The sequence below is a fragment of the Schistocerca americana genome, chromosome 7 (assembly GCF_021461395.2).
Source record: "Schistocerca americana isolate TAMUIC-IGC-003095 chromosome 7, iqSchAmer2.1, whole genome shotgun sequence".
Classification (NCBI taxonomy): domain Eukaryota; kingdom Metazoa; phylum Arthropoda; class Insecta; order Orthoptera; family Acrididae; genus Schistocerca; species Schistocerca americana.
This window is the reverse complement of record NC_060125.1, coordinates 631,822,435-631,836,573: the sequence shown is the minus strand read 5'-3', so window position 1 is coordinate 631,836,573 and position 14,139 is coordinate 631,822,435. Positions and strand designations below refer to the sequence as shown.

Below are 14,139 nucleotides of genomic sequence, written 5' to 3'. Positions count from 1 at the left end.
GACAAGCTGGAAATTAGAGCTGGATATAAAGTGTTACACATTCCAAGAAATATCCTTATAGTGTTATTATTTATTGTAGTGCTATTATTTATTAATGTAAAAATCTTTGTAACTGTATTATAAATTTTTGACATGTCTCCTGTATACAAACCAAATGAATTGCAAATGAATGTCATGAGATGAATAAAACACAATACACAATTCACTGTGTGTAAACTCTTTCTACATCTGCCTTCATGAGACTCTCAGATATTTGCAGAAAGTACTAGCAAGGAACTATCAGACAGTAACTATCTGCAAACTTTGCCCCTAGTGTAAACAATTCTGTATCATCTGAGAGTACCAAACTGTCTGAGGGGAAAAAGCTTTCATGTATCTCCAAGCCCTAACTCTAATTTTTTTCATGGAGCAAATAAATGTCCAACAAAAAGTATTATTTCAGATGTTTCTGTCATTCATGCAGGAGCTTTATGAATATTTAGTCTTCATTATAAATCTGGAAATGTAGTAATTACAATAATATATGTAAAAACTGTTTGTTTAAGGGCCATTGCCTGGCCAGCTCAAGTTACCCTTTGTCTGTGACTTTCTTGTCAAGTAGTGCGTGTCACTCACAATCAGTACTGAAAATATATGCTCATGTGACAAAACAGACAATGTTTCATTACATAGTTTATATAATTATCCCTTTTCTCATGTGGCATGATAATACACCAACAATGTCAGATTAAGGTCTTTTTCTCATAGTCTTCTTATCTTAATATGATATGTAAAATATGTTTTCCTTAATTAAAAACACTATTCAGCAGCATGTTTTGTTTAGACGGAAAGGCAGGATGGAATTTCAATATGGCACTCAAACTACTTGAACAGTGGGTACTTCCAGTCTTTATCATATGCTTTCTGCACTAGTCTTGTCTGTTAAAAGATATTGAGTTCCATGCACCAAGCTTTTACCTTTGGTGATCCATAACTACCATAAAAGGTGTCATCAGAGTCTTAATGCTTGTGGAAATTTGTCTCAAATGGTTAAAGTTGAGAGCAATACGAACAAACTGAGTTGTGAGATAAACAAGTACAAAGTGAGCTGTTGAATCTTAAAAAGAATTAATAATGACAACAGCAAAACTTCCGCTCATCATATAAAGAATAAGAATGGGCATTACTATTTGGGACACTTACCTTTGGATCCTTTTTCTTATCGACATATTCAAGAATGGCAGGATCCCAGCTATGAGCATAGCCTTCATTTATACTGTAGATTTTACCTCTTTTAGGAATTGTCATATTACGATCAGTCAAAATGAACTCTCCTATAGCCTGAAAAGTTAATAAAAATTATATTTCAATGCCCAAATACATTTTAAAATGGTAATGTTATTTATGAAATGTGGATTCATTTATAGCTTTTATCACGAAAACTTTTGAGAAATACGGTAGCTGTTTATTCAACATGCAACCTATCTGAACTATTAGTAGCAATGATGAATATTATGCTTCAGACTCATAGACAAATTAGTTATACAATTTGTAAATGTACATAGGAGAAGGAAATACAGCTAATTTCCTGATTCATTGAATGAAACTTGCACAGAATTGTATCATACTACACAATGTTCAGACAAATTGCAATACCTATAAAGAATTATCCCAATGATCTTGAACTGAGTACAAATTAAGTGACTGATGTTGCAGAGCTGATCTGCATGCACTTAGTTATTCCCAGGAGCCCACTCTCTTTTAAGACTTATCTTTCTAGTGTCACACAAATCTGATACTGATGAACAATCACACAGAATCAAAACATCAAAGCAACCACAAAGAAGCCTCATTGATATCATGTTACCAAGTTCAGCAGCCTTGGAAGCTGGTTTTTCATAGAATGACAGTTTTGTTGTTCACTGCATCCTGCTATGACGTAAAACAAGTGGATTGAAGAGGCTTGTAGAAAGTCACTACAAGAAATGACCAACTCCTGTGTGCATGGCTGTAACAGACCGTAAAAATTCATCCACAGTGTAGACTCAATGGTGGATGAACAGTTGCAGATTTCCCTGTGTTGGTGCATGTATGTCATTTTGGTGGCTTCCATTTCCAACAAAGAAGGAAGAGTAGGGTATAGTGCGCTCATAAAGCCAGAAGACACAAAGCAAAATAGATAAGGCAGGGATCCTGAAGGATAGTGACCATATTTTTCTAGTATAAGCATCTTAATATTCACCTGGTTCAAATCGGGGAGAACATGGAAAACCTAAATCAAAATGTCTGTTTGGTGCTATCAATATCACTACACCTGGAGGCCAGTGTGACAGCCACTGAGCCACCTTGTTCTCATCACTGTCCACAAACCACAAACACCTCTCAGAATACAGTTGACACACAAAATGTAGTGTTTTTAGATGAGCTACACTTCCAACTTTGTCCCAGGATGACGAATCAATGTATGTTGGACACAACTGTGAAACACTAAATGTAGTGGTAATGGGTGAAAGTAGGTGGAATGTGCGATCTTACCTTCCTTACCTTTGAAGTATATATAAATAGGCAATTTAAAAAGCAACCACTTCATACAGGAGGTGTACATACACACATTAATACTTGTTCCATAGGTTATGGATACAACATTTTGTAATGATGTGGAATGTAAGGATTTGTCATATACATTAATACTTGTTCCATAAATTATGAATATAACGTTTCGTAATGACGTGGAACGTGAGGATTTGTCAGTCAGAAATTCTTTTAATTTTCTTTTAAATGTTGGTTGGCTATCTATCAGACTTTTAATGGTATTTGGCAAATGACCAAAGATTTTTGTGGCAGCAAACCATTTGTGCACTGTCCTGTTCATACCACAATACTTAAGCTTTTCTAGAAGAATTAGAACTCAAAGTTCTGTTATCTTTCCATGCAACGGTACATGCTGTGTATCAGCATGCCGGTATTTAGAGACATATAACAAAATAGTGCCAGCCATAACAGAAGAACAGTGGACACCCCTGGCCTGCTTGTCTGCATGACATTTCACTAGTTGAAATATCTTCAATGCAACAGAACACTAATTTACTTGTCATAGCCCTTCAGCAACCATAGCTCACTCTTTGTGGAGTCACATACAAATCATGTGGACTTTATTCACTAACATACTAAGGCCTCCTCCAATTCAATGCGAAAGTATGTAACATTGAGAGTCTCTGACTCCAGAATGTGGGTATTTTTGCACCTTAGAAAGAAATCAGAGTTAGTAATCATGTACAATTCTGTAATCTTAATCATTTATGTATTGTCAAGCACAAGATTTTTAAAACAATGTTCACTTCAGTCTTATATAGTCATTTTTGTGTTGCACTGTTCAGAAATACTAATGTAGATTCTCTTTAATCCTAGCACAATAGATGGAAAGCCCCAGAAATTACAAAAACATAATTGTTTATCTTACGAAATCACAGAAAGTGACCCTGTTATAGTCCACTGTAGTTTCTCTGCTATGTATGTAACCTTTCTAGGATTACGCTGAATCTCTGTGTGAGCAGGAGTGGTAGTCATGGTGGAGGTCTCACTGATGAAGCTGCCAACTGTGAAGATTTGCTGGGAAATATACAAAATGAAATTCATGGCCCACTGCCATGTCACTTCTAACTAATGTGTGGTACTGAACTTTGTGGCACAGTTTGTCAGAGTCATTGAATGTCACCTGAGTAACATGTCCATCATAATCACAGCAAAACCAAGACAAGAGGCTGTCAGACATTGTGGGAGGTGTTTGTACACAACTGCATGAAACTGCTAGCAGCCATCCATCTAGGACAATTATTGTACAGAGAGAGGAAAAAAGAATGGGGTACAGTGGCCAGGTTGCTCCTCGTAAACCACACATTTCTGTAGTCTATGTTAAGCACCACTTGAAGTAGCATAAAGAGCAGAACAATGCCACTGGACAGTGGAAGACTGGAAACAAGTGAGTTGGAGAGGTGAATCACACTATACTCTGAGGAAATCTGATGGAAGAGTTTGGTTTTTGTGAATGGATGGAGAATGTTACATGACATCATGTGTATTGCTAACAGTGGTGAAGAATGAAGGAAGGTGGTGTTACAGTATAAGAGTGTCCTTCATGAATTGTGTGTGGCTCCCTTATAGTGTTTAAGGCAATACTAAATGCAGAAGGATATTAAAAAAAATTACGGAATTGTGTACTGTGTAGAGCAGAGGTACAGTTCAGAAATAATGATTATAACAGTCAGACAATGCTAGGTGCCAATTGAGAGACAATAGTCTGTGGACAATAACATGTCTAAAGTCAGCATTACAGCAATTTCTTGTGTGGTAATGACACTACTGCTTTCAAATTGTACAACAATGGAAATAACCAGCAATGCTATGAGAAAAATGTACAGAAGAGAAAAGGTATAAGAAAAGAAATTACAGAGAATGAGTGAATGTGGGACAGGAAAGGGAAGACTAAAAAAAGGTGCAATTGTAGAGACAACAGTCATCAGTAGTGTCAAAAAAGGTTTAAAATGGTGACAAATGGCAGATACAGTGAAGTCACCATTGAAGTCATCAGCGTTGTTTGCAAAATGTTTATCAATTATTATATAGTCAAATTAGCAGTTAGATACAGTTTTTTTACAGTCCATTCATGTGAATATGCATATAGTTAGAAATTATCTCCATGTAGAAAACTTTGCAGTATTTGCAACAAGGCTGTTGTGTGACGTGGGCCTTCCTGACATCAGGTAGGAAATGCCTGTGACCAGACTACTACAGAAGAAAGTGTGTGTATGTTTATGGGAAAGCAAGTTTTTGAATAGTTCCATTTAGTGTCTTGGTCTGTTAATATTACAGAGAGGAAACACAACTGAGCTGGGATACCTGTCTGGTTCTATAAAGGGTATGTAAAAGCTCATTGGAGAAGTGAAGCATTTGAAAAAAAGGGAAGGCCATTTCTGTTTTCAAGAGAGGTTGCCAACCAGATATACAAAACTAGATGCCTATATTGCTGATGTCAGTGCACTGTAAAATTTTGGAATGTGTTTTACTTCTGTATTATATGATCTTATTGGAGACAGGAAATCTCCTCTAAGGGGATCAGCATGGATGCTAAAAACAATGATCATGTAAAATGTAGACTGCTATGTTTCTTCACAAGTCCCAGAAGGCAAGCGATACTGATGCATAGGTTGATGCCATGCTCCTTGTCTTCTGGAAGGTGTCCAGTGCTGTTTTCTACTGTTGCACAATGAATAAAATACATGAGTATGGAATATCAGACCAACTTTGTGACAGGATTGTAGAGTTACCTGCAAACAGAACACAGCAAGACACTCTTATTGAAGAGAAATGTAAAAGTAACTTCAGCTGTACACCACAGAAATTTTCTAGGACCATTACTGTTCACAATATGTATAAATGACCTAGTAGATGACGTTTGAAGCTCCATGAGGCTATTTGCAGATGATGCTGTAGTATATAGAGAAGCTGCAACTGTAGAAAATTGTTGTAATAAAATTGAGCAAGACTTCTAAAGGATCAACCTTTGGTGCAGGGATTGGCAGTTGACCCTCAACATAAACCAGTTGTGATGTATAGTGGATGAATAGGCAGAAACACTTGATATTGTGTGAGTAGTAGTCATTAATATGGGACCCTTACCAGATAAGACTAATAGACGAGATAGAGAATATCCAAGTAAAAGTAACTAATATTCTTCTCGGGTATGCAGCCGGATCATAACGTCTTCATGACACAATATTTCCGTGGTCCATCTGGCCGCCATCTTCAGGTGAGAGTGCTGGTGCACGAACTCGCCGGAACTGACTTCCTGGCGCAAGCTGCGGCCCCTATATAGGCCAGCAGAAGACCCACAACGCGTGCGCGAGAAGGTGCCGTAACTGCCCTCTAGCGCAGTAAACATACCGCGCCACCAGTGGTGGAAATAGGCGAAATCGAGATATCGCTGTCAAAAATTAAAAATTTTTTTATTCTGACGATCGAAACACAGACCGTTGTTTTTTGATGTCAGATAACACCGGATCCCAAGTCTTACTTAAAAGATAGCCCTTCTTTCCCATGTGGCCACATGGGAGAGAAGCTCTTGACCGCCTCCTAGATCATTTTAATTCCCTGCATCCTAGCATCAAGTTTACCATGGAGGTGGAAAGTGATGGGCAGCTTCCGTTTCTGGATGTTCTGGTGTACAGAAAGGATGATGGGACACTGGGACACAGTGTTTATCGAAAGCCTACGCACACGGACCGTTACCTGCATGCTTCTAGCTGTCATCCATCGTTCCAGTGTACGGGGGTCCTGCGGACGTTGGCGAGAAGAGCTTATGCCATTTCAGATGGAGAAAGCTTGACACAAGAATTGGACCATCTTAAGGTTGTGTTCAAGCAGAATGGCTATACTGATAAACAGATCCGTCGTGCTTTCCAGTATGGACCTTCGCCTGAACCACCAGAAGATACCTGCAAATCGGTGGCCTTTCTGCCTTTTGCTGGCAGCATTTCCTCGAAGATAGGAAGAATTCTGAAAAGATACCATATCAAAAGTATTTTTCGTCCGCCAGCCAAGATTAGAGCGCTCCTTGGCTCTGTAAAGGATGACCTGGGTTTCAGGAAGCCCGGTGTGTACAAGATCCCTTGCCACTGTGGGAAGGCTTATATTGGGCAGACAATCCGGACCATTCAGGATCGATGTGTTGAGCATCAGCAACACACACGGCTGCTTCAACCTGAGAAATCTGCAGTGGCGGAGCACTGTCTCACCGAAGGACACAGAATGCTCTATGACAAGCCACAAATGGTTGCTCCTGCATCTCGCTATTGGGACTGTGTTTTAAAAGAATCTATAGAGATTCGTTTATCTGACAATCTTCTTAATAGAGACAAGGGCTATCTTTTAAGTAAGACTTGGGACCCGGTGTTATCTGACATCAAAAAACAACAGTCTGTGTTTCGATCGTCAGAATAAAAATTTTTTTAATTTTTGACAGCGATATCTCGATTTCGCCTATTTCCACCACTGGCGGCGCGGTATGTTTACTGCGCTAGAGGGCAGTTATGGCACCTTCTCGTGCACGCGTTGTGGGTCTTCTGCTGGCCTATATAGGGGCCGCAGCTTGCGCCAGGAAGTCAGTTCCGGCGAGTTCATGCACCAGCACTCTCACCTGAAGATGGCGGCCAGATGGACCGCGGAAATATTGTGTCATGAAGACGTTATGATCTGGCTGCATACCCGAGAAGAATATTATCAATTATTACACTGGGAAAGCCTTCGTAGCCATAAAAGTAACTATTTCATCACAGCTTCATTTTGTAACTGTGAAAGCATCATAGAGATGCTCAGCTACTGTAGTGACAGACATTATAAGAGAGGAATTATATAGCACAATATGGTTTACTGTTAAAATTCCAAAAGCATATGCTGCTAGAAGAATCAACAAATATATTGCTTCCTCTTGAATACATTCACAAAAAGGCCAAGAAGGCAAGATTAAAGAGATCTGCGTTTTCAACCTACTGCAAGTGGGAAATGACTTTGGTAAATAAAGTACCCTTCACCACACACTGTACAATCAATTATGGAGTTGAGATGTAGATGGAAGTGCAGATGAGCAGCCAACCTCCTTTCACGTAGTCCCCTGACATATACTAGGTTTTTCCTTTAAAACTGAGACATTCACCGCAGTATCTGAAAGGTGGGAGTATTGCCAAACTATCAGTTTAATAAGTCATGATTGCATTATACTGACACAAATTATTTGCAGGAGAATGGAAAAATTGACAGAAACCAATGCCAGGCAAGATCAGTTTGGGTTCCGGGAAATGTTCGAACATGCAATGCAATCCTGACCTTAAGACTTATCTTAGCAGGTAAGTTAAGGAAATGCAAACCTACATTTATAACATTCATAGATTTGGAGAAAGCTTTTGACAATGTTGACTGGAATAAATTCTTTAAATTTATGGAGGTATCAGGGGTAGGCTATGCACATTGATATTCAATATGTACACTGTTTAAGCTGTGAAGGAAAGCAAAGAGAAATTTGAAAAGGGAATTAAAGTTCAGGGAGAAGAAATAAAAACTTTGAAATTTGCAGATGACATTGTAATTCTGTCAGAAACAGCAAAGGATTTGCAAGTGCAGTACAATGGAATGGACAGTGTCTTGAAAGGAGGATATAAAATGAACACTGACAAAAGCAAAACAAGGTTGATGGAATTTTGTTAAATTACATCAGGTGATGCTGAGGTAAATGAGACACAAAGTAGTAGGCGACTTTCACTATTTGAGCAGCAAAATGACTGCTGAACATCAAAGTAGAGAGGATATAAAATGTAGACTGGTAGCGGAAAGGAAAGCATTTCCAAAGAAGAGAAATGTGTTAACATCAAATATAGATTTAAGTGTTGGGATGTCCTTTCTAAAGGTATTTGTATGGAGTGTAGCTTTGTAAAGAACTGAAACATGGACAATAAGCAGTTCAGACAAGAAAAGAGTAGATGGCTTTGAAATGTGGTGCTACAAAAGAATGCTCAAGATTTTATAGGTAAATTGTGTAACTAATGAGGAGGTACTGAATAGAATTGAGGAGAAAAAATGTGGCATAACTTGACTAACAGAAGAGATTGTTTGATGGAACACATTCTGAGACATCAGGGAATCATCACTTTAGTACTGGAGGGAAGTGCATGTGTGGGTGGGGGGATAAAAATTGCAGGGGAAGACCAAGACACAATTACAGTAAACAGGTTCAAATGAATGTGGATTTTGGTAGTTATTCAGAGATGAAGAGGGCTGCATAAGATAGAGTAGTGTGGAGCACTGCATCAAACCAGTCTTGGGACTGAAGACCACAACAACAACAACAACAACAACAACATCTTGCACCTTTTTTCAGGTGAAATCTTTTATGAGCACGAGAGGAATGAAGAGATTTGTGTGACCATTTTTGGAAAACTGTTTAAAGTCTGTGCTCTTTGAATCTTTCCTGATGTAATAGTGGCTTGTAATCTACAAACTAATGGCCAACTATAATATTATGGCTGCAAATGAATGTTACCTTCCAATTGGGTTAAAAATGTTTTTTTCAGTCATGGTTGTTATAAGCTAAAGCACTTGTTCATACTGCTTTATCTTACTGAAAGTAAATATAGTCCCAAATTTTTTTACAAGTATTTGGAGTTGTTCTGTTTGCCTGGTAAGGGAGAGCAGCTTGGGTATTGGCATATTCTGTTTCTGTAATGCCTAAAATATACAATAATCCATTTCATCATCATCATCATCATCTTTACATTTACGATGGAACTTCAGTACTTTTCTTGTGCTTGTCTGCAGTCCAACATCTCTTCCATATAGTGAGTAGCAATCTATCCCTTTTACAATAGTGACGTTATTCCATCCTTTTCAATTTTTTTAAGAATTCCATCTAGTCATTTATTGAACTCTTCATCTATTAAGTGCTTTATGCCTCCGCCAGTACCTCCCTCCCTGTGCCTTATGGTTAAAATCTGGCATTAAAATTCAGTTACTGAATGTTCTGCTTTCATGTTGGCTGCACACAAGAACTGACTTATTTTATGCTTACAGTAGCACCACTGACTCTTGAGTCCTATAACAATAATATGGAACTTCCTGGATTGAAAATTACATAAAGTAAGGGAAAGGCAACCACTTATCTATAGAGGACTGGCACATAGTGCATAGAAACATGTAATAGGAAACAGTTAACACTGGTTTTCAAAATACTGCTCTTTTTGTAGTAAGAGTACACAAACTCACACACAACCATACTGACACCCAAATGTACACAGTCACACACTGTTTTCTATTCCTGTGCTCTACATGTCAGTCATCTATAGGTGAATAGTTTACTTTTCTTTGTTCAATGACTTTTGATTTGGTTAAGTTTTGGAACAAGTTATATACAAAGGCATGCGAAAAGTAATGCTTCTGAATATTTTATGTGAAAACTCATAAATTTTTAAAAATACAACTAGTTTATTAACATTCTGTGTCTTTATTCTTCATATCTACATATCTATTTCTCACTGTAGTCATCTAGTGACTAACACATTTCTCCCAATTTGAGACCAGTTTGTTGATACCATTGCTGTAGAATATTTGACTTCTTCAACAGAGCCCCAACCTCACCTCCTCTTGCACCACTTCATCACTAACAAAGTGAAGTCCTGGAAGGTGTACTTTAAATTTTGGGAACACATGAAAATCTGTTGCGGCCAAGTCAGAACTGTATGGAGGGCAAATGGTGGCAGTGAACTCGTCGGACTTTTGCACTTGTCGTAGCACTCTTGTGTGGTCTGGCATTGTCGCAATGAAGGGGAAGGTACTCCATGTGTGGATGAAATCTTAAAATCTGAAACCCCATTACAACATGCTGTTCCTTATGCACCAACACAGTAAAATCACATGCCACTATATTACACATACAATGAAGAGCTCTGTAAAAGCAGAGGGCTGCAAATATGTAGACATGAAGAATAAAGATATAGAATGTTAATAATGTTTGTTTTATTTAAAAAGCTTTAAGAGTTTTCACATAAAAAATTTGAAGGCATTACTTTTCATCCCTCTTACTTCAATATTTTGGTTGAGCTGGAGTACTACAAGCACATATGAAGACGAACTTACATAATTTTGAAATCAATAATGTGAATTAAATACACAAATAAACCACATGACTGGATAATCCAGTAACAGTATATTAATGAGACACAGCTGAATGCCCTTAAGGTTTTATCCATGAAGGGAGATATAATTCACCTGAAAATATGATCTGACATATCAACCTTTCTTCAGTCACAAAGTAGTGCCTCCTATTTTTATTTTTGAAGAATTTCAGTGCAGCTACAATATTGAAGTTAATTTATCACTTTTCGGTATAATCCCTGTCCATATCCACTATTTTGGCCCATATTTTAACATGGGGATGTATTCAGTCTGAAGTCTGTTGATGCCAGGTGAAGGCTGCATGGTGGTTGACACAAGGCTTCTCATCCAATTTTCACAATACCTTCAGTGGTGTGGTGACTGGTGTCATGCAAAAGAAAAACATCTGCCATTGATTTTGTGGGGCGAACCCATTGGATATGGCTTTAAGCCGTTTGATGGTTCTAATGCACTGGACAGAATTTATTGTGCATCCCTAGTCCAAAAATCAACCATAACCACATCATCGGCATCCCAGAATATTTTAGCCATAACTTTCCCTGCCAGTCACACAGCTCTGAACTTTTTCTCCTTCAATGAGTTGCTGTGATGACATTCCACTGACTGCCTCTTTGGTTCTGATTCAAAAAAATGAATTAATGTTTTGTCACTGGTCACTGTTTTCTTCCAGAAGCTCCTCTCCCTGTAAGAGTTGATAGGCAACTGTTTTTCTTGTGTCTTTATTCTGGTCAGTTAACAGTATTGGTACTCAAGTTGCACAAACCTTCGATATCCCAGTTGTTGAATAATCATCATCACACTGCCTTTACTGAGGGAGGTAATGCAACATAAATCATCTGCAGTCACACGGCAGTTACCACAAATGATGCCATCAACTTGCTGAATATTGTAAGGCTCACTGCAGTGTCTGGCCTGCTGCTCCATGTTTTGTCAGCCAGTGGTGTTTGCCCTTCAGCTTCATTACAGTGATCAACACATTGTCTAACAGAGTTGCATCACCACACACATTTTTCAGTCTTTGATCAATGTGAGTGAGCATTTCATCTTCTGCATTCAAGAATTCTGTCACAGAATGCTGTCTTATACGAACATCGATGTTGGCCATTTTGCAAGAAACTGCAGAAATGGCATCCACTGACGCAAAAAGTTACTGCTACAGTGAACAAGAGAAAAAGCTTTGCAGGATGGTGCAAAATTCAAAATTTTCACTTGAAAATAACTAGCATTACTTTTTGGCTGACCCTTATAATATAACAAATATATGTTCTATAGTGCGTATTGCATCCTTGCTAGAAGGCCTTTCCTGAAACTCTAGCATTAGCAACAAAAATCACGAAAATTTATGTAATAGATCATGCTTACAGGATCGAGCATGAAGCCATTAACACTACCGGCAAGAGCTAACACAACCATGGTGGCACTTCCATACAGAGCATATCCTGCTGTGACAAGCTGCTTGCCTGGCTGAAGAGCATCTGCCACAGTAGGTGGTCCACTAGTTACTTTCCTGAAAGTTAAAAATTATAAAGTTTAACATAAATGTTGTGTAAGAAACAAAGGACTATGTTTCAAAATTAAGTTTGAAATGAATGGAAACAGCACCAGTTTCACCTCTCTTTCCATAAAACAAGATACTAAATGAAAGAACAACTCTCATTCATTTATTTATGTATCATGTTATTAACATCCCATAATGAAGAAGAACCTTGAGGCACACAGAACAAGCCAAGGTATACATTAAACAAAAGATAAGCAGCAATTGGGAACCAAACATATATACTATATAAACAATGAAATGTTAGTTCTTAAACAAGTTGAATTTAGCATGTGCTTCCCAAGTCACACACACTACATACTGTTTATAAGGTTCTGGGGCCTAATGTTGGATGTTGTTTGTTCATGGAAGCGAAGATGGCCACCGAGTAAGTGACGCCAGAAACCATTTCCAGAAAGTTAAGGGATTTAGACAGGAATATAATTTAGTTTAACGCCGACAACAAATTAAATACGTGCATTAGTGTATCGTTTAGTCTTGCCATTAAAGGTTTGACTTTTCTTTGCGTATTTTTTCAGAAAACACGAAAAGATCGTAACTTCGCGAAGTCGCGCTTAGGCTTAAATTTTGTAAACGTGTTTGTTTCTTGTTTCACGGTAATTTAACTAGTTTCTCGGTAACAAATAAGTAAACTACCGTAAATAGCGTATAACTTCATTGTTGTAATATAGATTTCAGAAAAACAGCGTAACTTTATATCAGAAACTTGCCTATATACATTTCTTTATAGGCCTAATTCTCGTAACGTTTTTGGAGAATCAAAGTTAAAGTATCTCGTTTAATTGTCCTTTTTTTCATTCCATCGAGTGAAATATATAATAAATAGCGTATACCTTCATTGTTTTAATACAGGTCTCAGAAAAACAGCGGAATTTTAAATCAGAAACTTGCTTATATACATTTGTGAATAGGCTAAATTCTTGTAACGTCTTTTTTGATTTTCGGTAATTTAATTGATTTATTCTAGCTAAAGTATTATTTTTGCCATGAGTGAGAAGTGCCTGACTTGCCGTAGAATTGTTAGTTCCGGGGTTTGGTGTGATGGATGCAGTAGTTTTTTTCACTGGGGGGACTGCAGTGGTGTGGGTGTTGGGAAAGTGGATCAGGCTCATCAGTGGTTATGTAGGATTTGCAGCAGAGATAGGAAGATAGTGGAACAGGAGGGGAAAATTGCTGCCCTTCAGGCTGAGCTAGATCAGGCTAGGGAAGATCTGGACAGGTTAAGGAGGGAGAAGGGCAAAGAGAGGTGGGAAGTGGCAACAGGTAGCAGAAGGAACAGGCCTAGAACTAAGTCTGACAGTTTTGTGGTGAATGTCAAAAATAAGTTTGACCTGTTGCTTCAGTTAGAAACTGATGAGCCTCAAGCAGAGGTAGGTGTAGACAGGACACAACAAACTTTCAATAGGAAATTGAAAAAGAATGTAGGAAAGTCATCGAAAAGGAAGAAAGTTTTGTTGTTACGCAGTTCTCATGCCAGAGGTGTAGGCCAACTTCTGCAGGAGGAATTAGGACCAGAATACCAGGTCACAAATTTTTTCAAACCAAGTGCTAGTCTGGATCAGGTGACAGAGGATTTAGGTTCACTCTGTAAAGGATTTACCAGGGAAGACACCGTGGTTATTGTGGGAGGGCCAGGGAACAGCATCGACAGAGATCCTGGGTACAGTATAGAGTGTGACCTGGTAAAGATTGCGTCGGCATCGAGACACACCAATGTTGAATTTGTATCTGTCCTGAGACGCCATGACCAGCCTCATTTGGACTCTTCTGTTGGGAGAGTTAATTTGGAGTTGGAATGGCTGCTTGGGTCGGGTGCGGGGGCTCATATTGGTGTGGTTCCTGTTGATTATCTCAGTAGGTGGGACTATACCAGGCATGGCCTACATCTC

The 14,139-nt window shown here is 38.4% G+C and overlaps 1 protein-coding gene across 1 annotated transcript in view; it reads right to left on the bottom strand.

The window, feature by feature from the left end:
• The window catches only part of LOC124623179 (fructose-1,6-bisphosphatase 1), a 96,952-nt gene that overhangs the window by 15,326 nt on the left and 67,487 nt on the right, over window positions 1-14,139 (bottom strand). The window contains exons 4-5 of the mRNA XM_047148983.1: window positions 12,058-12,202; window positions 1,183-1,320 (exon numbers count right to left, since the gene is read on the bottom strand). Coding sequence (XP_047004939.1) covers window positions 1,183-1,320; window positions 12,058-12,202 — 283 coding nt within the window. The remainder of the gene's footprint in view (window positions 1-1,182; window positions 1,321-12,057; window positions 12,203-14,139) is intronic.